Genomic DNA, 27093 nt, shown 5'->3' on the forward strand with positions numbered 1-27093 from the left:
ACTGTGAAAATATAATCAAAATATAACAGAATATGGCAGACGATTTTGATGTTTTGTCGTATATTGGGACATGGTATGCTGATCTTACCATTTTGTTTGTCGCAAGTCTGTGTTGCTGTCCTGGTGTTTGAACGGGTTTCTGTGGTGCTACAACAGATATTTCACGTTATTTCATCAACATTTCTGTAGTGGCAATTCGGTGCCAGTTAAGACACCACATATTTCTGCGGTACTGCAAACCTTTCTTGCAGTACTTCGGCTCTCTTTTGTAGCTACCCACACATGAGAGTAGTCACTTCTGTTGCCGCTCGAAAAATGTCTACGGTACAATAGAGGAGCCTGTCGCTTCAACAGGAACCCGTGTGTAACTACAAAGAAATCTTGCAACAACAATTTCGGCTGTCCCTTGCAATTGTCACTTTTAACTACGCATACAAGGTTCTCACTTACAAGATATACATAATCCATACAAAAATCAAGTTGTATAAACTTCATCCTACAGAATAACCACATGAAGTTACGAAGCGGCTTCTTTGTGGAATCGCATGAGTTGACGAGCCTGTTCGATTATACATGTGGCTAAAACGACTTAGACTAAGCAGCGCCCTCCCTAGGGTGATAACTTTTGTGAGCAAATGCAGAGTACGCTGCACAGCTTCAAGCTTACTTGGAAATTTATCACCTCAGTCTGAGGTACCCGTGGATCGTCTCCTAAAATTAAAACTGGGAGAAGTGGTATGCGCAACTTATGAAATACACCAAAGCGTTTTCCTTTGCCTCTCGGAGTTTTCAGTAAACAATCACAACTGGAACACCATGAGTAACGTAGCATGGCTGTAAAGAGGCCAAAAGTATGTTACCAAAAGAACGTGCGACTCAGACTACGTGACTTCTAGTGAAGCTTGGAAAGAACTAAAATAATAGAACAGGTAGCACCAATCGGTCAGGCGACTGACAGTGTTACCTTCAGCAGCGCATGTACATAATTTCTTCTATCATATACATAAATAAATACAACAAAAAGTGCATGTACACGGTAATATACTCATGCAAAAAGCTATCATTTCGACATAACACAAATATGCAAATCGACCTGCATAATATTTCAAGCAGAGGAAGAGTATTGTCGATGTAACCGTATCATCAGAAGGCTTTATCTAAATGCAGTGCTTTGCTTTCTTTAGACTAGGTGTCATCCGGGAGTATTGGAAGAAATGTTGCAAGTAATGAAACACTACCTCAACATTACGTAAGTTGTTTGCAAACTCTTGCTTAGTTGCCAACATACCTCGTCGAGAACCAGTGCCACTTAGAACTATCATTTTAGAGTGAACGCTTTACAGTGCGCACTTTTTGCGTCACAAAGCTACTTTAGCAATGAGTCTCACTTGCCACCGGAACAATTTCTTAGAGATTTGGTCAAAATATGCCATTGTTTATTTATTCATTTACACTTCACCTACGTTGCTGAAGGCATTGCTTTGGGGGAGGTGGATATGGGTCCCAACATAACAGAACTAGCAATAGATACAACACACAAAGTACTTCAAAAAAAAACGCCAGAACTATATTGAATTACACAAGCCTAATTCTCAATTTCAACTATTCCAATATGCCCGACAGTAGAGTACAGTGGTGGTAGATAGGCTGGCTACTCTGCGCATGTGAAGCAGTCGCAACCAGACGTCACAAGCACAATGCCACTGCACAGTGATTTGCGACAAGAAGCATTAATCTGAAACTTGTGGGATACGTTCCCCAGAGAGACTGCAATGCAGGCCACCCAACGCTGCACAAAACGGCCATAACCCGCACTTGGCATAGGAGCTGTCGCGGTGATTATGCCGCAGTGGATACATTTTAGGAACGCCGGTAGAGCAATTGCCGCGAGAGCGACATTGTCCAACCAAAAACATTAAATTATTTTCACTTTTATCCTGATCGAGACGAAATCCTTGAGGCAGGGGACACTGTTTCAGGAAATACTAGAACAATTTCCATGTAGAAAATAAGCGTGAAAGCCTCAAAAGACGTAGAAAACATAGTCGCCATTGCTATGTGAGTAAAAGGTAATGATCTATAGCCACGTGAAAACTTTCGTTGAAGGCGCCTCTTCAAGAATGGTGACAAACCTTACATACTTTTATTCTACTTTCATAGGGCACAGTGCGATTCCATCTCTTCGGTGCAATCATTGCACGTAGCCTGGGTATAGTTGAAGCCTTCTTTTATAGAACATGTGAAATATTGTTCTCCATAGACTGCGGGCAATTTTTTTCTTTTTTTAATTATCGGTTTCTGGTACGAGTTTATCATGAAATTCAGCCGTCGTTTATTAAGTTCGCTTCAGGAGCGCCCATTTATGCCAATGAGGCAGGCTCTCCACTCCATCGTGACATCATGCCAAACGCTGCACTTTTCACAAGACAAGTATACTACACTACAAATTATGCAGCCGCCTTCTCTATAGAGTGGCTATCTGTGAATATAGCCGCTCACAAACGTCAATTCGTGCGCAATGTTGCTGTGTAGGCCGTTCCAGTTACAATGCAAGGTTCTTATTTAGCCAGGATTGTTTGACAGAGCCGTTGTTTGATGAGAAATTGCTGTAAGATTGAGACCCGAACTTTCTGTATTACTGTACGCTATTATGATCCCACATACCAGTCTGCATTGCCAGTGCCTCTGTCTGCCCACCTGCTATTGCAGGAAATTCGTCAATATCACGGTGCGAAAAGAGACCGGTACAGACGATGTGTTCCGTGTACAAGAAGCCTACTCTCACTATCTGACACATGGGGTAAGTGGGCCTCTGCATTATTAATAATGAGCAGCGAACGTACTCTGCCTGCTTCACTGTTCCCTGCAACAGCGGGGCCATACATCCTTTAAACTACCATTTACTGCAAGTGTACTGATTAACGTCCTTTTCATGAAAAATACCAGTTTTTCGTATGAGGCAGGGAACGTAGGTGGCATAGGCGGCACCTGAGCTTAGAAATACCACATGTGTAGCAATAAACAGGGTATTACTTTTAATTGGAACCTTGGAGGCCTTATGGTGCGAGATAGTCGGGCGGCAGTCGCGCTTTTAACGAACATTTTTTTTTCCTAAATCATAAAATAGCACATGCATTGCAAAAACACAGCAGTACTGAGCAAGACGAAGGCTTGAACTGATGAAAAAAAAATTATTGAACATGGAATGTTCATGGAGCCATTGTTTTGGCAAGAGAATTGGTCTTTCTGATTGCAGCAACTGCCTTCCTCAGTAGCGTGTAGGTGCACATTTTACGCATTATTCCTCAACTTCAAAAGTTAAACGAAGAGGAAACAAAGCTTCTACGCAAAGAAGGGTAGCAGGGGACTATCGGAGACAGGGAGATTGGCGTGATACGCTATTACAGGTGTTGTACCCTGAGAGAGTAAGATATGAACAAAACAGAGGGGGGTAGGTGATTACGCTGGGCTTTCGCCAGTGTTGGTCACGTTGACAGAGTCGAACATGGGGTGGAGTTATAGCATTGTACCAGGATTCCGCTGGAGTTACAAAAAAATGGTAGCGTCATTGTACTTTTCAAAGAGCCACATCCCAGAATGGGCTGACTATTCTGTGGTGTAGTTGCCATCGCAATAAAAGCAGAGTAAAGGGAAGTTTGGGCCACTGATGAACGCCTACAGCTTAGCTTGCGTGCTACGTATACCTATATCAAGTGAATTAAATACTAATTATTCCGAACGACAAACTATCCGAAGGGTGATAGGTTTACCGCGAGGTTTCTTCTAGGATAACAGAGAGAAGACCTTGTTTCTGTGACATGGCAAAGTGTGTGGACTGCGTGCATCCACCAACGCGCCTGATGACGTGGTTAAATTTCGTTTTCTATTTTATTCAGGTGACAGACGTGCTGTTCGCCCACATTGCGATGGCCGAGTACCACACCTCGTGTACTGATTTCGTCTTCACCCTGGAATATCACAAGTTAATCTACCTTTATCCGTCACCCAGGGCACTGAAAAGCAGTTTTACTGTTCTCAAGATATTTTCGGTCGCGGTGAGAGTTTCCTTCGAGTAGCCCATCATATGAATATTGCAATTTTATAGGATTGCCTGAAAAACCTAACATAAGTAATTGTGCAGCCTAACGTTCTGTCACAGGCACTGCTGCGAGAGCACAGTGTCCTCCATATTGATTTTGCACATGTTAATGAATTTCAGACGTGGTGCTCCTGCGGAATCTCTCTAGGCCTGATTGGTTTCGTCTATCGAACCATCGCATGCATTGAAGGAAGGTTGCCTCTTGTAAACAGTGTGGGTAAGACGTCTTCATCGGTTGAAAACAGAGGTGAACATCCATTTTTATTTATTCGTAAACGCAAAAACTTCGTGCAACAAACCGTTAGCATTCATTACTTCGTCGTCGTCTATTGAGCGCTGTTTCAACAAAGCTAAAAAAATTCGTCCTTTGCTAAATGGTTCCGTCGCTTGCCAAATGATATCATAGCCGTGTTACAGTACGCGATATTCGATTGCCACAGTTTACACCAAACGCAGCATTGCATATGGCATTGAACAATATGGCAGTGGTCATCAATGGAAATAATGGTTGCGCATAGCACGCAGTCTGCGTAAAATATGATTTTAGATCATCCGCTACAAGGTAAACCGTTGTACACGTTTATTGAATATAACAAAGGCCTAATATAGATCCTTTAGGAATGCTGGATAAAGCTTCAACAGGATACGATTCAAGTGAACCGAACAAAGAAGTTGTGAGCGACCGTGAAGAAAAGATGTTTTAGAGGAAACGAGACGTCTTTTATTAAGTACAGCGTTTAACCAGTACCTTCGAATCAAATACACTGGCAAAAATAAAGATAAAACTTCTAATAAATATTGTGTGTAGCACTTGTCATGGCCTTCATTTTTAATTTTTTGTATTTACATCATACTGCAGGCCATGTGGCCCAAGCAGTAGGGGAATAGTACAACACAATAAATACACGTACAAGGCACAATAGAATATCTGAAATGAAGGAAGGTGGACAAACAAACAAATAGATCTAAAATGAATATAATGTTTAAAGGGGCCCTGCACCCATACTTTAGCCTCCGATTTTTACATCTGAATGCGTTCCTTGTATCGTCCTGAGATGAACGCAAACATAATTTTGGAGATAGACGCACGGAAACGGAAGTTATTGAACTTACAAATTCAAAATAAGAGCAGACGGCACAAATTGGCGTACCCTTTCGTATTTCACTCGCCCAATGACGTGTCACTGGAGTTTTGTCTACTTCCAATCAAAACGCGACTTACATTTTGCCATACCGGAACCCCGCAGCACATGGTGGCCTTCTAGTCGCAAGCGGGCGCCGCTCCTTTTGACGGTTTCTGTGCCACACAAGTTAGCAGATGACTGTATCAATGTATACCATCAACCAGCAGTTGATGGTAGGTACGCAAACACACCTGACACCTCGAGCACATGGAAAATCTGTGTAAGGCAGAAATGCAAAGCACAGTGTATTGATGAAGGCTGCGCCGGCTTCGCCTTGAGTAGGCCGTTCGGCAGCGACATCTGTGTCGCAGTTTCTGATAAGTTAAAATCGATGCACAAATTGGTGTCCTTTTCGCAGCTGTAACGAGCATTAAACAGATTAAAATGAGTAAATTCCACATACTGAGTACGTCGCAAGCGTGCACTATATATTATTTATTTCCCACCAATCAAAACGAACAGCATAAGTCAAGCACGCTACCTCACTTCCTGTAACAGAAATTGTCGTTGTACGACGCTGCAATCGGCGCGGAAACCTATTTCGGAAGCAAATTAAAATATCAAACACATCGTTCTCGCCGCTTTCGTTGGTGCCACAGTCGTCATCAAGGCCCATAGAAAGCAAACGGCCGATAAAAACAACGTGCGTAATGGAAGGTACAGGGCCACTTTAAGGAAATACTCAGCATCTAATTCTGAATTGATTCAGGTGAGTCCATGTGTTGAAAAGGTGCCTCGTTCCATTCCTCAGTAGCTCGGCGGAAAAAAAGAAAATTTAAAGAGGTCAGTCCTGGCAACATAAGGGAAGAGTGTGAAGGAGGGAGAATGGCGCGTTTTCCTGGATTCAGTAAGGGTTACGTAAGGTCTGGAATATATATAAAATTTACGATTTGATAACCAGTGAAGGAACTTCAGACGCGACATTTTTAGCCTCATGTGAAGTGTTTGAAGAGCGTTAGAACGTAAAAGGTCGAATGGTTTCTCGTGCTCTCCGTTTTATTCCTTGCGCTAATATGTTTCAGCCACAATTCATTCAATTAATAAATGCAAAGCATTTCTTAGCGAGGCCCAGGCACTACGGCCGTTTCTATCTATCTATCTATCTATCTATCTATCTATCTATCTATCTATCTATCTATCTATCTATCTATCTATCTATCTATCTATCTATCTATCTATCTATCTATCTATCCGCTTAGGAAACCGACGGCTTTCCTAATAAAGTTGTTTAGACTACTATCTATCTATCTATCTAGGCGCCTACGTCTGGGCGCTCTTCCGGTCGTCTCCTTAACTTGGTGTAGACCAAAATTGGCATGGAAGGATAAGAAGATTTCATGAATGTGAGTGTCTGGTCGTGATGTGAATAACGTGAAAATCCTGTCGCGTACGTCGTCAAACCTGTTCCTCCAGACACGTGTGGCGCATACCCTTTTACCGCGGGCCACGGTATACGGGTATGTGCCACAGGTGATTGCTAGTTTATATCGACCCAGGCAGGAACGGCGAGAACAGACATTGGTATCTTAAATGCGAGGGCGTTAAGAAAAACCGACATCGGCAGCGCCGACCCGACGAATGCAAAGAATAACAATTAGGATCCCAGCAGGAATCGAACATAAGCATTCTGCGTGACAGTCAGGTATTCTACCACAGACCCACGCGAGGTCTAGAAACTGCTTTGAAAAAACACTTTATACAAGCGTAACGTCGGTGCAACGTCAATTGTGGCTACTGACCGGATATCTAACTTTATAACAAAGCAATAAACACTACGTATGTACTCCTACGATACAAGCGTCATGTCAGGTTTACGTCTGCGCACGCGCACGTGCACGGCCTCGAAAAAGACGCTCTGCTTACAGAAACTGGCGTGTTAGATCTTTCTGGAACCTGGAGCGATAAGCCCACTGCGTCGTCCACAGCACGTGGCTTCATTCCGGCTGCGGAGGCGTGGGCACATATAATAAGACGGCGATGCGCAACTTCAACGTAGGCCGTTTCCCACTTCGCCGGCCGCAAGGCGCCGAACACACACAGACAAGCAGCGGAGTCGGCGAGGTCTGCGTCGTGCATATAAATCACAATAACAAACACATTGCGCTCGCCGCCACCTACGTGAGAACTGTCAAGGGCCCCTTCCACACACGCACACGAGTTCGAGAAACGTGTGTGCGCGTTCTCCATCATAACGGACAAGTATAAGCACTACATATCGGCTTACCGCGTCTGACGTTGCTGATACCTATGTTGCTGTTGGTATCGTTACGGAACTGTCAGCAATTGGTTATACAGGACATTTGCGACTCTTCAACATGTCTGTGTGTGTATACTATTGGCGCCTATCATCAGCGTCATTTCGGGACGTCTTGCTCAATGTAAAAAATTACACCACAGTCACCTTCCTGCCGCCTGCTTCGCATTACATCGATTCCCACGGTACGTGGGATCTGCCCAGTTTTAGGGGCGAAGCTCCTTAAGGCGGCACCCGTTCGTCCCTCGTAGTTGTCGTAGTCGTAGTGCGTAACCAGTCGTAACGCTAGTACCAGATCTTGACCTCCAAGGTGGTGCCGGTGGGAGATTTTTCCTGTGCGTTGTTGAACAATAAAATATTCGCAGCGTGCGCGTTAACCAAAAGCCGAATTCTTCTGTCTCTTATTCCCCATTAGCAGCCATTTGCATGTTCCAGTAGGAAACGTTAGTAGAAGTAGAAGTGTAAGTTTTAGCTAAAAGCCGACTTCTTCTGTCTCTCATTCCCATTAGCAGCCATTGTTTACCTCCAAGGTAGTGTCTGGTGAGATTTCTCCTGTGCGTGATTAAACAATAAAAATTTTGTTCAAAACGCCGTTGATTGATGAAATAAACCAACGAAAGACGCCAGATGTTTCCTAAAAGCAAAACGAAAGAACGCCAGATGTTTCTAAAGCAAAACGAAAAGACGCCAGCTGCTTAATGAAAGGCGCCAGATGTTTTCTAAAGCAATGGTTTTGTAAACAATGAAAATTCACAGCGTACATGTAAAATTAAAGTGAGCTGCAAGTCGTCATAACTCATCGAACCTTTAGTATAAACGCGTCCGATCTCACGTCGGTGATGATGTACTGGGCAGAATTCACGGAAGATTCACGGTTTACCGATGAACCTCCGCAGCTTCGCCCACTCATCATCATTCACTCCGTGGATATGCTGTGATTTTTTTAACATTTGAGTCTTTGAGAGAACAATTCATTCTTTTAGAAGATAAATTTGCAAAATGATATCGCGGAAGACAGTTTCTATTAACCACTTAACCTTAAACGTCATGTGGTACGCGAGCATGCGAATGCTGAACTACCCATTCAACAGTTGTAATAAGCTAATACTGATGTCAAGAGCTCGTTTGTATCCTAACCGCATTGACGTTATAAAAACCGTCTATATGCATGTAATTATAACAATATTCTCCGTACGTTGTAACTGGTCCTGATACTGTGGGGGCCTTTTGAGGTAATTTGCCACTCTCGTGATCATACTTCTATAAACAGCGGAACAAGCAGTCACACGAGCAGAAATAATGAGTACACGTGTATATGTGCCATTTTGCTAAAACGTGTTCGCGAAAAAAAAAAAGCAAGACATGGGCACAAAATGTTCCAAGGTTTCGTCGCAAGGTCACTGTCGTTATTTGCCCTACTTTCGATTGCCACGAAGCCAAACAGATTTCCGCCACAAAACAACGTCTTCATTTTAACACCTGAGTCGGAATACCTGATGCTATCTGTTGATTTGGGAATCGGCCGCTTGAGATTCACTTTTCTTATTTGGCTTTTTTTGCAGCACCAGTGAAATCCAGCAGGAAGCTCAGCATGCGTACATTGCTGATGGCGTACCTGCTGTTGGTATTCATCATCGGGCATTGCTTCACTGGAGGATACATCAGTTTTTTGAACAAACCGATAATGGAAGAGGCTCCTGATACTAAAGAAAGACTTCTGGCGTTTCTTCGCAGCGGACGCTTGCAATTCTGCATGAGCAAATACGCATTCGTGAATGGTGTAATCACGGTAAGCGTTCTTGGATCTCCTGAGCTGGCGGAGTTTGTGCAAATTTACTTTGTATTCTCGAGTCTGTGTATCAGCATCGCACTACGTGTGGAAAGAAGATTGCACATACGAGTTGTAATCGAAAACGGTAATGTAAATTATTCTTCCTATTTTCTAAATCTAAAATGGTACACGGATAAAATTCAGACGTTTTTAATGGAAAAAAAATTCAAGTAATTAAGCAGCGATGTGTATCCAGTAAAATTGGTGCTAATATGCGTTTCCGTGTTCTTATTTTACTAGCTATTATGCGATGCTCCCAAAACATTGCAATTTTTCGCTTGATTCTTATAGTTTTACAGGCAGCTGCATTGAAACAGCTTAATTAAAATCGCAAATACCTTTATTAGCACAAGTTACTTGCTGTCCACAGCAGGACAAACGTCTCCGACATGGTTTTCTAATTAAGCAGTTTTTTTTTTTGCTTGCCCACGCCACGTTTTTTCTGCGAAAGTCTAAATCTTATTTGCCCACCTAGTTTTCCGTCTTCCCTCATGGTGCTTGTCTTCATCTTGAAGCCAGTCGAATACGCTTAATGACGAGTGGTTATCTTCCCTCCTGGCTTCATGCCCTGCCCATGCCCATTTCTTCTTTATTACCACGAAGATGACCTTGACCTGCGTCTCTTCTCTGACCCACGCAGGTACCTTGTGTCGTTTAGGGTTACAGCTATCATTTTCCTTTCCATGAATCACTGAACTCTTTCCTCAATTTAACTCAACCTCTTTCTTGAGCCTCCAGGCTTCCGCCCCGTTTGTAAGCACCGGTAAGATACAGCTGTTGCATACTGTTCTGTTGAGAGATACTGGTAAATGGACATTCAAGATTGCATAAAAATTCGTTCCACCCTATTCTTATTCTTCTGGTAACTTCAGTGTCACGGTTCAGATCTGCGGTTACTACCTGTCCTAACTAGACGTACTACTGTACTACTTCCAGTGCCTCGCTACCTATCTCAAAGCGTTGTGCTCTAACGAGACTGTTGAACACTAATTTTTTGTACATTAATTCCTATTCCCACCATTATGTTGTGCCTGTAAATCCAACAATCACACTTTGGAATTCGTACCCTGAGTTACTTAGCGAGGCAATCATCAGCGAGTTGCTGGTTACTGAGGTATTCTCCATTATGCCGTACTGTTCACAATCCAAATCTTTGAAAACCTCCTGTAAACACGTGGTGAATAGCTCTGAAGAGAACATACCTCACACCCTCTTTAATGGCAGTTTTGTAGCGTTAGCTACACTGGCCGAGGCTGAGCAGTTTCGCGTGGCTTATCGAGAGACGTGCTGCAGTTGCGCCAAGAGCAGTGACGTCACGGCGCACAGCTGGAGCGCCGGAGCTGCTGCCGCTGCGCGAGCCTCACGGGTCTCCGCATTCCAGAGGAGTGACATCATAGCCGCGGCAGACGCACTGGCGCCGGCGCGTGCCTAGCTGCCGCGCCAGAGCCGCTGCCGCCGCGCGGGCCTCGCGGGTCTGCGCATTCCAGAGGAATGGCGTCATAGGGGAGACGCACTGGCGCCGGCACGCGCTCAGCTGTGCGCCTCCGTTGCGCAGTAGCCAAGTCTCACGCTGCACCCGGCGGAGGGGCCATAGAGACGGCAGCGTGTTACTACACTGACCACCTAGCCGCCTGTGTGGCAAAAGAGAAATGACGTTGAGCAAAAAAAGTAAATATACATGTGTCAGGTAATGCGTATACCGTGTGTGTGTGTGTCATTCAAGCAGCAGTAAGCATCATAATCAAGCTAATCCTTGACAACCAGGAGAGCTAAGAATATTCAGCGGAACCTTAGCTCACGCTACGAATATCCTATCATAGCCGAGCTAAGCCACTACAATTTTTTATTATTGCCTTCATTGTGGACGAGTATCTTGGTTGTTCAGCTGATCCACATTTATTTCAGTATTTTTATACACTGTTCGTCTACACCCCCGTTGCGTAATGCCTGAATGACTGCTGAGGCTTCAACCGAATCGAATGACTTCTCGTAATCTATGAAGGTTATATATCAGGGCTTGTTATATTCTCGGGACCTTCCTATCACTTGATTGATAGCGTGAACATGGTCTATACTCGACTAGCCTGTACGAAATCCTGCTAGGTCCTTTCGTTCACGTATTTATAGCTTAAAATTAGTACTAACGATTACCTTTGAAGCTACGTACATTAAACAGATCGGCCTGAAATTTATTCAGATAACAATTACATGCACTCTCCAGGTGCATTTTTGTGGTCGCCCTTGGAGTGATGTTCATTATAAAGTCCAAATCGATAGCATCACACCGCACATGGTATGTTCTATGTGTGAGTGAAAGCGTACTAGGGCTGCTGACGTTCACGGCTCAAGCAGAGAACAAAAGCGGAGGCCGGTCGGCACATGTAACGGTGCCGGATGCCGGGGGGGGGGGGGGGGGGCTGCGGCAGATATTGTGTAATTTGAACAGCCAAGCGTAGTCGCCCGTGGTCGCGCTCGCCGTTATCTTTAGAGAATACCGACAGTCTGCTCATACTTTTGTACTTGTGCTCTCATTGCAAAGTTTACCTTAAAGCCGTAGACAGCACGAAGTTCGCATCGCTCGCTGCAGCGGCCGCGTTTCCTTGCCCCAGCGTTTTGTTGGATTACGCCAGGTCACATGTTAGCTTTCTGACTTTCATATCGAACGAACATTCTGATTCGTTCATATCGCTTTCATTGTTTCGCCCTTGCGACGAAACTGCAACTTTTTTGAAGCCCTTGGCGTCTCCTTTCTTATGGACGTCAAGGACCTAAAACATTATATTAGCCGATCAGCCACAGTGAACCGCTTGTTGATAAATAGGCGGAACAGGACGCATTTCACTTTCGTTAAAATAAGAGTAACAATGCAATGTTCTCACTGATTCAACATTTCGAGTAACATCGATTAATTAGAGTATCAGTGTCCCTAGTGAGTGACTAGTATATTCTTGCATCCTTTGCAGCATTCGAATCACTCATCAGTGACGCTGCTCAGAAATCTAGTGCACAACTGGTCGCAGTTTAAAACAATCACCCCAGACGCCTGTCTCAAGCGGACCAGAGAACGACAAGCTGTCTACTTTGGATCATCTATTTACTTGGAGAACTACGCCGCTTCCTGCGAAGACCAAGTTCAGATCTCCCGGGTTTTTGCTGATGACGTGATGTGCCCGGCATCGATATTCCTCCCTAAAGCTTCACCTTACAAGGAACTCATGGACAATGCGTGAGACATCGCTCCTGTACAATTCTTTTTATTAGGGCTGTGCAAATAGTGAAATTTCATCTCGAATCGAATTCGAATCAAATAGTGCCGAACAGTGGCCAAAGATAACGAATATCGAATAGTATATTCACATAAAATGTGTACCGCCAACTACGGCAAGACAAAGGAAAAATCAGGGACGTTACGGCGTGCTGCCCGCTTCGCTACGCAGTTGTTTGGGAGTGGTTTTTGTTTCAAGTTTTATGAGCGCGTACGCATTTTGATAGAAGAGCCGCCATTCCAGTCAGCAGCGCCACTCCTAACCTCCTAACAGAGGGGGATACGGTAGCTTGTTTTCTTTCCCTATGGTCGCGCAATACAGCTCATCTGACAAAGGTAATGTTGTGCTTCATCGCCATATGTGCTCCGGGCCCAAAAGACTTCGGGGGCCCGTTCAAAGCAACATGTTAACTGCGCGCCGGAGCGATGGGAGTTTCTGAACTAGTGGTGCGATGCGGCAGTGCCGACTGCCCAGCGTGAACAAATTTTCACAAGCAAAGCCAGTAACCGAGTGATTCGCAGGCCAAAGTCAGGTCGCGTTACTTCGCTTGCGGGCATATGCGACCGAACAACGCAAGAAGTCCGTGCCTTCATTTCGGGAGCGATGTTGTGAAGGATTTGACAGTTCTCTCGTGTGTTTTTCTACGTGCGGAAATGACATAATCTTCTTTAAGATTAACATGCGCTCGCTTTTGAACCAGGATGTCGGTGAAATTTGAACGAACGGCAACGTTATCGTTAGTTGTAGCCACCCCACCCTAACCAAGTTGCAGCATTGGCCTTTGTCGCGTTTTAGATATCTGTCCTGTCGAATTATTCAAAACTTCGAGTACTATGTATTCGAAAGTCGAATCGAAATATTCGATTAGTAACTATTTGATTCGAACTCGAAACTCGAATATTCGCACAGCCCTCCTTTTTATGCTACATCTGATGCTATATTAGAGTGCACTTGCACTCGTAAACTCCGGCTAATGTACTGAAAAATTTGGGGTATAGGCCGGGAGAGCAGCGAAGGAGAGTACCACATCTCGTGGTTCCCAGCCCATCTAGACGGCACAGTTAACCCGTTCGGATGTAATCCCAACGAGCAGGCCCACCGAATAGCGCGCGATTTCACGTACCGTGCTGTCGCGGATAGCCAGGCTCGTAGTGAGGTCGCCATCTACGAATATCCTTTATGTACTTCCTACGAAGTTGCTTCCCACTATGCTAAAGCTGAAGCGCAAAACGAGCACAGCGGACAAAGAAACGACGAAGACAAGCGCTAACTTCCAACTATCGTTTATTAGAGCAACACACACATATACCTCTCACATGTGATTACACAGATATCAGTCAACGCAAAAGGGGACACTTATATAAATAAAAAGCAGCAAAACTACGCAGGACCTACACGTGCGGGTGAATTTAAGTAATCTAGTTCCTTTTTTGTTAGTGCGATGGATGGCTTGCTGATGCAGCTTCCATTAGCAATCGCTGCCACCTCAATGATGAGCCTGATACTATTCTTAGGGTGAGATGCCAACACTGATGTACTGTCAAAAAAAGGCACGATTTTAAATTCTGCGCAATGAGCCGCCAAGAAACCATCACTGCCTTTTTTCACTTTCCGATTGTGCTCCAGCAATCTCACATTCAGGCATCTGCCTGTCTGTCCGACGTAACTTTGACCACAAGACAAAGGGATGTGATACACTACGCCCTTCACACATTCGACAAATTTGTTTCGGTGCCTAATTTTGCAGCTATTGGAAGGCCTTCCTACCGGACTGGTTCTGGCACATAACTGCTACAACTTATTAGGCGCTGAAAACACAATTGATATCGCCGCTCTTTGACCAATCTTTCTCAGATTGTGCGATATACCATACAGGTATGGAATCACAGCCACCTTCTTACGCACTGCTGCCTGCGAATTGGTGCACGAGTCTTCGTCGTTTCCTTGTCCGCTGTGCTCGTTTTGCGCTAAAGTTTTAGCAGTATGGAATACCAACTAGCCCGCTCCCACACCTTGCTTCCCACTACCGTTTGGCCAGAAGAAAATTTCCACCCCAAATTCAACAAACCTCAGGGTAGCACCGTCAGACTTCTGGAAACTCCTTCGTATCCCATTCCTCGGATTCCTTAATAGGAGTGACTCTGACCACTCACAGTTGTGCCCCAAATGTGGCCATGACTGATGCTCTTTTGCACACACGATCTGGCTGTGCCCAGCCCTTAACGGCTCTCCACGCATCACGCAGAGGCGATGGGAGGAATTCCTGAAGAGCAGCAATCTCCACACTAGACTCCAGACCGTCAAGAGGGCCCACGACATCGCGGCGGGACTTCGACTCCCGGTCCCATCGTTGGCGGAGCCACCAACTTGACGTTAGGGGACTTTCGGCTCCCTAGACCTGAGTTCCCCAAGACTAAAATAAAATTATTGTCATGTCATAGGAGGCCTTGAAAGAAACCGTGGCAAAGAAGCTGAGCTAAAGCTCTTGCTCTAGTTGTCTTGGAGAGGACTACAAAATGTTTTGCTAGATATCTTGTAGCTATGTGGTAATAGCTGTCAAAACTGCTGTACCGTTTTGTAGATTTCTCTGAAACGGCTTTTAAGCTTTGAACATAGCATTAAAGGTCTTGGTTTGACACCTTTCCTAAAATTATGCTTACGTCGAGAGCCGTATCTATAAAGTCAGTTTCTCTTAGAGTTGAAGGCTTAAGACTGTGATGTCATTTTTACTACTTTTAACGCAACGTTGAAGAACCTGGCATGGTACTTGAGTGAATCAGAGAGCTCTATTAAATATCTTGAAAGTTGATAGCCTGTGTCCAGGCCGAGCCTGGAGCACTAAAGATATCTTGACTCTCGGTAGCTTCCTGGGCTTGCTGGATCGCCAGGAGTTGATCCTGGAGATCGGGGCTCATAGATCATGCTGTGGGGTTTCATACATATTTTTTTCATATCGTACATATAATCATTGGCAAGGCAATAAATAATTTAATATGCGCTACCGGTGGTTGAATTAGTAAGGGCACTTGTAATATGGAACAAAATGTGTAGGGTACTGTTAAAAACAATGTGCGGTTGTTAGAAACAGTTTTGTTTTTCGCGATATATACCGAAAGTCCGTCAACAACGAAGATAACAAAAACTCGTTAAGATAAAATGTATGATGGTGTGAATGCAACGAAAGCGCAGAAAATTATTTTAGCAACCATTCCAGGCATTTCTCTTGCATATACATAGGTTCTTAAGTTACACACTTTAAGACTGCTAATATTTCCCCAATATGGTTTTCTAACGCATGTTCAAAACGACCACCCCCTATTTGAAATGAATGTAACACTTGTGGTACTGGCACTTCACGTGATAAAAAAATTAAGAATTCATATCTGAATAAATATTGGGTGCGAGAGGCGCCTATGGCCATAAACGGCGCCATGGATGTGGTAATCGGAGTGTCCATTTTCTATTGATAACCCTCGCTTCTGACATCTTTTCCGCTTATAATATTGTCTGATCTCGCCGACTACTTAATTTTCAGTGCCATAAAATCTAACGGCATGGTTTGTGCGCACTGTTCTGTGTGAATTTATTACTGACTGATTTTTTAATTGAGGGGTGAATGGATGTTGTGTTCCAAAATACCAGAGCAGCTGTAGAACAAACAATTGTTCCACGATAATTTTACCGACAGGTTGTACCTAACGCGCACGCGAAATAACCCACGAACGTCGCCCTGCAGCTGTGATTTCAGTCAGTCAATCAAGGAGAAATTAGGACGCGTACTAAGAAGCGTTCTTAGGCTAGATGGTGCATGGTCTGACAAAAATTTGGAGGCAAAAAGGAACAGGAGTCCCGCCTTTTCTTGTCCTGTTCCTTTGTGCTTCCAAGTTTTTGTTAGAACGCGTACAACCCACACAATTCTGAAGCTCGTAGGAAACGCGCATACTCACTGCATGCTTTTCACCACTGAAGAGGACACGGCGCATCATAGACTCGCCGCTGGCTGAATCATTGGTTACCTTGCTATTTTTGATAACGGGGGCACGCACAGGTGTCTTATATTGGGTAACTTCATTGGCCGGAGGCAATCCGTAGAAACTGAAGGCAAATGACTGAGGGCACGTCCATCCTTTCGAAGGAATTATCCACGTTAATTGTAATAAGCTACCTGTCGTACCAATGATGTACAATCTGTGACTATATCACTGTGATGTGATGTTTAGTGCATCGCTGTTCCATATCACTATGGAGTGATTCCACGTAAGATCGAACAAACGATGGCTGGCGACCTCTTAAATTTTTTTCAAGATTTTATATATTATTGCCTGACGAGTGGAAAGAAGAGATCCGCAATATGTTTTGCCGCCAAATATTTTTTCGAAGCACAGGAAATCAATAATGACGAAGAGGTGGAGTGGAGCGCTCATCCGCTCTGCTGTTTTGGCCAACTTTCGTTATGAATTGCACAAAATATATTAAAGTTGGGTAGCTGAAATTTCTGTAACTCAATAAGTGCACGTTTTTGCTTCTGCTCAGGTATTTTTAGTTTTTATATGCAGTGTAGATTGTTTTTAAAAAAAAAAACCCTCAAAATTGGGCCACAAAAAACATTATGTTCTTTAACTTGAAGGTCTTTATGTAAAAAAAGCCTTATAGCAGAGCGACAAAAATTCCTCATTTTCGCATACTTATCTACCAAACTGCCGAATCCTATATTTATATAACTTTTCAGTAAAGAGATACGATCGGGCTAATTTCAAGAAAACACCGAACAATGGAAACTTCTGACGACAACAAAAAAAAAAGACATTTTTTATATTTCTTAAACTTTGTTCACTTATTGCCCTCCACATCAGCTTTCACAGTCACTGAAACATATTGCATAATTTCGTTTCACTAATAGTTACGGCCCCTCAAATGAGACCCTTAGGCAAGGATTGGCAATTCCGACTTCTTGCCCAGAAATTGTATAAAATGCAGGCAGGATTGAATTTCTTTTTATTAAAAGGCCAGCATTACCGAGAAAGGTGTCGGCGGCACTGAAGACGTTATTTTGAATTTGTTTGGTCACTGCAGCTACCATGAGCGCGGGGCTACCAAGCAGGCGTGCTCGCACCCGAGATGCTCTTTGGAAGAGACGGCGCAGTGAGAGCTACTTTTCGCGTCCACATATCGATTGAGTTCGAAACAGCAACACCTCTCGGGTGAGTTGAACGCACGTGCAGTGGAGCTTCGCTTTTCTATCCGCCCTCTGTTCGCATCGCAGCTAGGCGCTGATAACAAGGCGGAGATGGAAGCAAGATGAGAACTCTATAAGGGAGCTATGAGTGCTCGCGTCACGCACGCTGCTGCCAGAAAAGCTGCGCTGCGCCAGTTGCGATCAGTAGAAAGCATGAATGCGGCGCTCCGGTGGCCAAGCAAAATATGGAACGTCAAAGGAAAGAAAAGCAAAGCTATCGGTAGCCGGATGCGCTTGCCTATCTTAGATCTCGGCAGCAGAAGGCCTGAACTGGCCGCGCGTTCGGTCCGCTGTTTACACTTCATTCGACGCCGACTTGCGCTTTGCTATTACTCTACTCCTCCTGGGCGTCTCATGGCGAGAAAGTATAGCTCTGAATGAGTGTATCGACGCGGCGGCGGCGGCGGCGGCGGCCTCGCCAAGCCAGACGCGCCATGCGTCCCGCCATAGGGAATGCATAGCCCTCGTCAAGCCTAGGCGTTGTCGACGATTCTGGCGACAGCAATGAGTTCAACTTCGCTTCCAGGACCTTCTAGTGGTCCCGAAAATCACCTTGTTCCCTCCGCTGGTGCCAGCGATGAACCCTCAATGGATTTTCAAGAAACTCAAGTGGATTTTACGACTCAACGCCACGAGACTCCGCTTGCGCACAAAGCGGCGCAAGACAACGACGGCAACTGGAACATAGTGATGCGGAAACGCAGTAAAAAACAGCTCAACAAGGAAAGTGTCAGCCTGCACCAAGTCAGCTGTCAAGAGAAGAACGCCAACAAACCTTTATGCAATAAGGAAGAAGCTTCGCAAGGCTTTCGCGCTAGAAATTCAGGCAAGCCTCCCATCCGACGGAAATTGCCGCCACTACCTAAGAGTGACATCAAAGTAATTATTAGACCCAAGAAAGGCCTACTCGTTAGCAACTATAACAACCATGATATTGCACGGTCAATAGTCGCTGCATGTGGAGATCCCCACAAATGCAAAGATGGAGACATCTTGACTAGACTTCGCCACGGATCCAACATTATTATAGTTAGCACGCCAAGTGAGCAGGCTGCTGATGCAATACGAAAGCTGGATAAAATAAACCTCCAAGGACAGATGCACGAGGTCAACGCCTACGTGGCTGCACCAGAAGGCGTCAGCAAAGGCGTCATACATGGAGTAGACAGAGGTACCACTTCAGAAGAACTCCTGGCTCATCTCAGAGTACGAACTCAAGGAGTTAAAATTCTGCATGCCAGAATGCTGGGACAAACAAAGACTGCAGTTATCACATTCGATGGAGACTTCGTTCCTCGATACGTGAACTACTACGGAGGCGAAGAACCATGCTACCCGTACAAGCCAACCAAGCAAGTCTGCAAAGTCTGCAACAGGCTAGGTCACCGCTCCGACGTTTGCCCTCATCCAGAGAACCCTGCGTGCGAAAGATGTGGGACAGAAAACCCGGAACAAGACCACACCTGTGAGTTACAGTGCGCCTTGTGCGGGGAGGCACACCTAACTGGCGACACTCACTGCAAAAAGAAGCTCAAGCCAATTCGACGACACGTGCCGCGATCTGCGCAAAAACACACAGGTACCGCCGGACGACGGAAATGGTTCAGCTCTGATAAGGACTTTGACTCATCTGGAAATGAACTTGAGGCCACAAAGCGTCAGCCCCGCTCTCTATCTCGCTCCCAGTCGGCAGGCAACGAATTCACCACTACCGAAGACGACACCTCCTCAACCAGTTCAGCACCGACAGCTAAGAAAATGAAGAAAAAGAAAACCAAGAAAGCCTCTAGGAAGACGGCTGATCACCAGAACCCTCCGTCCAGTCATGAGCTGAGGTGGGCAGATATCGCTTCTTCCGCTGCTCCGAAACACAAAAATCTATCACAGCTTGAACAGGAGAACAATTCGTTAAAAAAGGAACTTCAGAAACTTCAAAAACAACTGCAGACCGAACGACAGGACTCCCTTCGCAGAATAAGGGAACTAGAACTCAAACTAACTAACAAAATCAATCAATTAGAACATCTTGAACCATCTAAAACAGCACCGCTCTTAACCCAGCAACAAAAGCAAGTTGCTGCAGAAGCTATGGAAGTGGCAATACCAACGCTCGACAACCCATCCATAGGAAATAACCTGACCGCGAACGATATTAAAGACATTTTCTTAGAACATTTCCGCCATTTCGCCGAACAATTCAATGAACGACAGGAAAAACTACGCAGCGAACTAGAAACTCAGAGGTGCTACACCGAGGAAGCTTTGGGCTCCATGCAGCGACAACTCAACAAAAGAACCGGAACCACGCTAAAACTGAAAGGCGCAAAAGCTAGCCGTATAGACAATGATGAATCGCAAACCTCTGGCACCGATCTGCCAGCAGAGTTAAAGAAATAAATCACTTGTAGGAAACATGGCTAGCAGGACATTCCTTAGCAAGCAAAATACACCGGCCCAAAACATTGACATTTGGCAATGGAACTGCCGCTCGTTTCGAAACAAAGCGGCAGCACTCCACAACTTCATTCAAAACTCTATAACCCCTCCAGACGTAATTTGCTTACAAGAGGTGGGTACACAACCCGCTAAACTACGCAACTATTACGTCTTGGGGGAGCCCCAAAACACCAAAGTACAGACGCTGGTGCACAGGCAGGTCACGGCGATTCAAAAATCTATAGGCGTACCAGAACTCGACACTAATTTTCTTCTAATTGGCGTCCTACCGAACAAAAAAGCGAAAACCAGAACTTGGATCCTTAATATATATAGTTCGCCAAAGAGCAAAGGCTCTGACATTCCAGCAATTTTAACGGCAGCCAAACGTGTGGCGGGCGCCAGGGATACACTTGTGGTGGTGGGCGACTTCAATGCGCCCGCAATTTCGTGGGGTTATGCCACTGACTCCCCCAAAGGAAAACTGGTTGAACGCACGATAGAAGACCTAAACCTTTCTATCTTAAACCATCCAGATACCCCTACACGAACTGGCAATAGTGTCAGCAGAGACACGGCTCCTGACCTCTCTCTAACCAGCAATGCACAACATGCAACTTGGACAAACCTTGGTGAAAATCTGGGCAGTGATCACGACATCATCTGCACAGCCTTAAACTCACCGAAAATCCGCAAGGCATTGGGCAAAATAATCTTAACAGATTGGGATAAATTCCGTAAACATCAACGATCCCTCAACTCAAATGACGCACCCACAAGCATAACAGAATGGGTAGCACAGATTAAAGAGGCTCATAAAAGCACCTCTAAAGAAATTACTCGCACAATGGAATACCCTGTGGTAGATCGCCACCTATTAAGGTTATGGGACGATAGGCGAAAATTAGCAAAACGCTGGAAACGCCAGAAGTTAAACAAAAAGTTGCAGCAGCGGCTCTCAGCCCTAGCACAGGAGTCTAACGAATATGCAAGAAAGCTGGAGCAAGATAACTGGGTTCAGTTTTGCAGTTCTTTGCGGAATACATTAAGCACCTCAAAAACATGGACGATACTAAGAAGTATTCTTAACCCAGAACAAACCAAGACGGAAAATGAGCACCGGGTAAGGAAGATAATAGATTCATTTGAAGGCTCAGAACAAGAACTCATTCAGACACTTAAGGACACATACGCTAGTACGACCCCTGGTCTCCGCCAGTGCACAAGTCCTAGGAACTATCAGGGTCAACCAAACCATGAACTAGATGCCCCAATCACAAAGGCTGAAGTATTCGCCGCAGCTAGATCGGCGCGAAAAAACACAGCTCCAGGCCCAGACAAAATAACCAATAGTATACTGCGAAACTTAGATGGCTCTACTCTTGACGGTCTGACGGAGATGTTTAACTCTCAATATTGGGAAACGGGAGAAATGCCCAAAGAATGGAAAGAAGCACACATCATCCTAATCCCCAAACCAGGTAAAATCCCGTCACTAAGCAGCCTTCGCCCTATAGCTCTGACGTCCTGTCTGGGCAAATTGTTCGAACGAGTCATCCAACGCAGACTACAAACCTACATAGAAAAACACAACCTTTTCCCCCGCACAATGATAGGTTTTCGAGAAGGTCTATCCACTCAAGATGCCTTTTTGTTGCTGAGGGACGAAGTACTTAACAACGTAGCACCCGGAAATGAAAATCTAATTCTGGCGTTAGATCTGAAAGGCGCATTTGACAATGTGTCTCACGAGGCCATATTGCGAGGTCTGGAGGATATAAATTGTGGTAAACGAGTCTTCACCTACATCTACAACTTCCTCACAGGAAGGACCGCAACAATAGGCCTAGGTAGCATTCGATCAGAAAATTTTGAGATGCCCAGTAAAGGAACCCCTCAAGGCGCAATACTATCCCCTTTACTTTTCAACTTAGCAATGTTAGATCTCTGCAGACGCCTAGATCAAATACCAGACCTCGGCTACACCGTATATGCAGACGATATTACGCTATGGACCTCTAAAGGATCGCTCGGAAACAAAGAATGGACACTGCAACAGGCCGCTGACGCTGTGTCTACCTTCGCTCGGCAAAGTGGTCTGCAATGCGCACCCGAAAAGTCCGAATTCATTCGTATACTGCCACCACGCAGTGGCAACAAAAAAACACAAGAACTCGTGGAGCTTTTCGTTGACGGTCACCGCATACAGGAGGTACCCAAACTTAGGATACTGGGCTTCTGGTTACAGCAGAATGGGCGGGCCACCCATACGATACGGGCTCTACGAACCACTACCAACAATGTAGCGAAAATGATTCGTCGAATTACCTATCATAAACAAGGAATGAAAGAGACAGACACCATCACGCTGGTGCAAGCCTTAATAATTAGCAGAGTCACCTATAGCCTTCCTTATTATTCATTAAACAAAACTGAAGAATCACAGGTGGATTCAATAATTAGAACAGCTTACAAAACGGCACTCAGTCTTCCCCAAAGCACATCAACAGAGAAATTACTGGCGCTAGGCATCCACAATACTTACAGTGAACTCGCTGCGGCGACTATGATAACACAACGAGAGAGACTCAGCCAGACCGTAGCGGGCAGAGACATATTAAAGAGGGTTGGAATTCCACCCTACCCGCAGCATGTGGGCAAGGAGCTCGAGGAGCTTGATCCATCGGACAGGGACCACTTATACGTGGCCCCATTGCCGAGGAACATGCACCCAGAGCGCCATAAGGGGAGACGTAGGGCTCACACAGCGTGGCTCCGCGCACTCCTGCGCCGCCTGAACAGGGAAGACGTCTACTATGTGGACGTCGCTTCCTACAGGCAACCACTTCCTCTAAAGAAACGTCATGACCATCAAAACTTTGTCGCGGTGGTGATTGACAAACATGCTGAAATAGTAAATGCGCTCTCGTTCAGAGACTCCTCAGTGGCGGAGGCGGAAACCAGGGCCATCGCGCTGGCCATACATACCGCTGAACGTAAAGGACATGACAGCACCATCGTCACGGACTCTCAGGCAGCCTGTCGTCTCTTATTACGAGGCAGAATTCCCAGTGGATGCCGTGGTTTAATAAAGCATCGCGTCAATAACGACCATACAATCTTCTGGTGCCCGGCTCACGCAGGGTTGGAGGGAAATGAGAGGGCGGATGCCGCGGCTCGTGCATTAACTTTCCGAGCACAGGCTCTGGCCCCCTCAGCAGATTTGCGAACCCCCGCGCCTTCTGACACCTACAACCCCACAATCGCAAAAGACCTGCTTGCCCATCAGCGTTTTACCCGACAAGTATACGCCCCTCCCGACAAACGCCTAACAGGAGAGGAGGCAATAAATTGGAGAAAAATTCAAACTGGGGTTTATCCCCACTTAAAGAGATTACACGCCATGTTCCCTACGCGCTATCGAAGTTCCTGCCCCTGGTGCGGAGGAAGCCCTACACTCTACCACATTACCTGGGGCTGCTCTAAACACCCCCCACACCTGACACACACAGGCACGATACCAACACACACGTTGGAGCAGTGGGAGGCGCGACTGTCCAGCTCAGACCTGGCCGATCAGCAAGCGCTGATCGACCAGGTTGAACGGGCGGCCAAGGCCAGTGGGGCCCTCGACTAGGGTTCCCCCCAAAAGAAATTTTTTTTTATTGTAAATAAAGTTTATCTCTCTCTCTCTCTCTCTTACTTTCAGTGCAGCTCCAAGCAGAGGCGTGGCTGTGTGGTAGAACACCTGCTTGCCACGCAGACGGCCTGGGTTCGATTCTCATTCGGACCCAACATTTTTATTATTTATTTTATTTGCAGCTTTTTCGATTTTTCGGTCACGGACATGATGATTTTTCGCTCACAACCAACGGCCCCGACGCCGACAGCGCAATTTCTGCGATACGAGCTCTTTAACGCTATCGCGTTAAAACAGCAGAGCGGATGAGCGCTTGACTCCACCTCTTCGTCATTATTGATTTCCTGTGCTTCGCAAAAAGTTTTGACGGCAAAACAAACTGCGCATCTCTTCTTTTCACTCATCAGGCAGTAATATATAAAATTTTGAAATAAATTTAAGAGGTCGGCCAGCCATCGTTTGTTCGATCTCACGTGGAATCACCCTATGTCATCCGAGAGCTTCGTTGCTATAGTTGTCCCTCAAACTACCGGGCTCGGCCCGAAGGGGACCTTTGAGGATGGTGCGCTCTGCACTAACAATATCGCGTCGGCGACATTCACGTTGCCAGGAGACGCGCCTTCGCACTCACCTGGACGGTACAATTAATGTTTGTATTTAAAGGTCCCCTATTTCGTACACGCTTAGCACTGTGTACGAAGACGGCAGTGTCTTCAAGGCGATATGTCGGTCTGTTCAAGTTTCAGTGCTATTCTGCCCTGACACTTTATGTTAATTGGTCGCCCTCTTATGAACATCTCAAATGATTGACAAGACGACGTCCCAGCCAGTAATTGGCATAAGCGACGTAGAGAAGCACCACGGTAACTACTTTGTGATAACCGTGGACGCATCGCCAATTCATACGGAATGGCGTTTGCTCATATATCACAGAACGAGTTTGTGGAATCTAAGCGTTGCGCAGATCTCTTCCCTCGCCTTTCTCCCTATACATGGTAAACTCTTTCACGTGAATTGCTACCATTTTGCATGTTGCATCTTCAATTGCTCAAGTTGTTTGTCTAAATTCTGTGTATTGCAGGGCAATGAGAATAATCGCAACTGGACTGAAAGACAAAATGGCGAAGCGATACTGGGATCGTGCCTATCCCCGATCAAGAACCATTGCACCTCAAGATGTCTGGTACCCGCTGCAAATGAATGTCTTCATGCTTCCGTTCATCGTTTTGGCGGCGGGTCTTGCTGCCTCCTGGGTGGCATTTCTCTGTGAATTTTTCGCTGCACTGTGATGAAAGTGTTACGACATTCGCCACGACTTATAGAAAATAGGCGAATTTGCTCGCTTTGCACAAGGTTTCGTTTTTTTTTTCTTCAATTCAGCTACAAAGGGACGAGCCGATGCCATTATTACCTAAGGAAAACGATATCTCCTGACCTTTGTCGATGCATACTATCCACGCAAACCGGCGATAAATATTATTGGTTTCAACACGTACACGTGCACGAAGTTCAAGCACTACGCGCCTAGCCACCATGAACTGAACCCCGAATAAAACTTCTGTCATTACAGGCAACTCAGTTGCCCCTGCAAAAGTGTCCAAGGTGTCCATTGCCTAAGGTGTCCATTGGTGTGTCCAACTGATGCTAAATATTGTTGATGGAACTAAGTGAGAGAATATACAATAAACAATTACTGTCCGCTTATTTACTTCTCCAACAGCGTTTCACGAGGGACCGTTATTTGTTTTAAAAATGGAAGGCGTTCTGACTTCGCAACTGAGGTATCTGACAGTGGCACTCGCATGTCCGCGTTGGTGTGCCCTGGTGTACTCTTTGGGCTAACATTCCATTTCGTCGCATTGCAGAAGCGGATCTCGGAAGCCACGTAGAAAGAATCGCGTGGTGGGGAAATGCTCTGCCAAGTGCCGCGACGATCCCAACTGCTAAAAACAAAGCCGCATTTTCTTTCAATCAACTCATCCAATTTATTTGTATTAATTATCCTGACAGTTAATCGGGCCTTGTCTTAAGTAAACTTCTGTTCCGATATCAGATGTACCGAATATATCTGCTACCTCAAACCAGAACCATCGATATCAGCCAGTTTCATATGTTTAAATCTTTATTCTGAATATTCGGCATACCGGAAGTATCTACCGATCGGAAGTGTTTCACAAAGAAACAACAATTCTGATCGTTGCTCGTGCCAGTAATACATCTTGCAATGTAAACTGCACAGTACACGCTAAAAACACGATTAACAGTGCCAACCGCATGCTCGGATACTTCCGTCGCAACTTTTCCGCTGATACCTCCTCAGTTAAACCAATACTTTTATTAGCCTGAATAAGACATCATCTTCAACAGCCTGCTTCAGTGTGTGGTCATATGCATGTAAAACCAACTAATGTCCTGAAACTTGTTCAAAACAGCTCTGCTAGTTTTTAGCTCCGTGATTATACAATCGCGCTACTAGCGAAACAGCCATGAAATCCTGCCTTTCCCTTCCATCACTGGCAGCACGTGGGAACTTTGGCTGCTTGAACTTATTTCATAGAATATTTTACCATCGCGTTCTTCATGGCACATTTATTTTATCACCGCAATATATGTCTCATCACATTCTTCATCGCTATGGATCTCGACAGCTGGTATGGTGGCGCTGCGGTGCTAGGACATTCAGCGGCACCAGTAGCGACCGCGCGCGTGATACCGTCGTGACTTGTTCTGGGCACGATTTATGCAATGACGTTGAGGAACGTGCAGCGCGGTTCATTGTGTGGATTCCGCGGAAGTGAACACGCGGGCAGATATTTAAAATAAAAGCACTATTTTTCCCGGCAATGATCTTTACGCCGGCAGTTGTGTTCACGGCTTTGGGGAGGAAACTGTCACCAAAGGATACCGTACGCACCCGCTTTCAGCCACGACTGATTAGTAGCGCGCCGCGCCGTGGGTGGCGCCACTTGTTCAGTCAAAGCTGCAGTGCACTGGGCCTATAAGATAGGTCAACAAAATCAATTACTGTTGGGGTTTAACGTCCAAAACCAACGATATCATTATGAGGGACGCCGTAGTGGAGGGCTCTGGAAATTTCGACCTCCTGGGTTTTTTTTACGTGCACATAGATCTAAGTACTCGGGCCTC

At 45.4% G+C, this 27093-nt stretch overlaps 2 protein-coding genes and 1 long non-coding RNA gene across 3 annotated transcripts in view; all 3 read left to right on the forward strand.

Moving 5' to 3' along the window:
* Positions 1-27093, forward strand: part of LOC125759472 (uncharacterized) — a 60529-nt gene that overhangs the window by 14378 nt on the left and 19058 nt on the right. The window lies entirely within an intron of this gene.
* Positions 1190-3986, forward strand: LOC119402228 (uncharacterized). The gene is made up of 3 exons (XR_005185685.1): positions 1190-1249; positions 2710-2800; positions 3897-3986. It is a non-coding gene; the product is annotated as an uncharacterized LOC119402228 (long non-coding RNA).
* On the forward strand, positions 9119-25555 carry LOC125759576 (uncharacterized). Its single transcript, XM_049418552.1, has 3 exons — positions 9119-9326; positions 12332-12594; positions 25028-25555. The coding sequence occupies exons 1-3, from the start codon at positions 9129-9131 to the stop codon at positions 25233-25235; spliced, it is 669 nt and encodes a 222-aa protein (XP_049274509.1). The 5' UTR covers positions 9119-9128; the 3' UTR covers positions 25236-25555.

The sequence above is a fragment of the Rhipicephalus sanguineus genome, chromosome 8, assembly GCF_013339695.2.
Source record: "Rhipicephalus sanguineus isolate Rsan-2018 chromosome 8, BIME_Rsan_1.4, whole genome shotgun sequence".
NCBI classification, from domain to species: Eukaryota; Metazoa; Arthropoda; class Arachnida; order Ixodida; family Ixodidae; genus Rhipicephalus; species Rhipicephalus sanguineus.

Excerpts from the sequence above, each read along its gene's own strand:
- LOC125759576 (XM_049418552.1), top strand. The coding sequence starts at position 9,129 with ATGCGTACATTGCTGATGGCGTACCTGCTGTTGGTATTCATCATCGGG. Across the intron at positions 9,327-12,331 it reads TCGTGAATGGTGTAATCACG|CATTCGAATCACTCATCAGT; the intron begins GTAAGCGTTCTT and ends CATCCTTTGCAG. Across the intron at positions 12,595-25,027 it reads AAGGAACTCATGGACAATGC|GGCAATGAGAATAATCGCAA; the intron begins GTGAGACATCGC and ends TGTGTATTGCAG.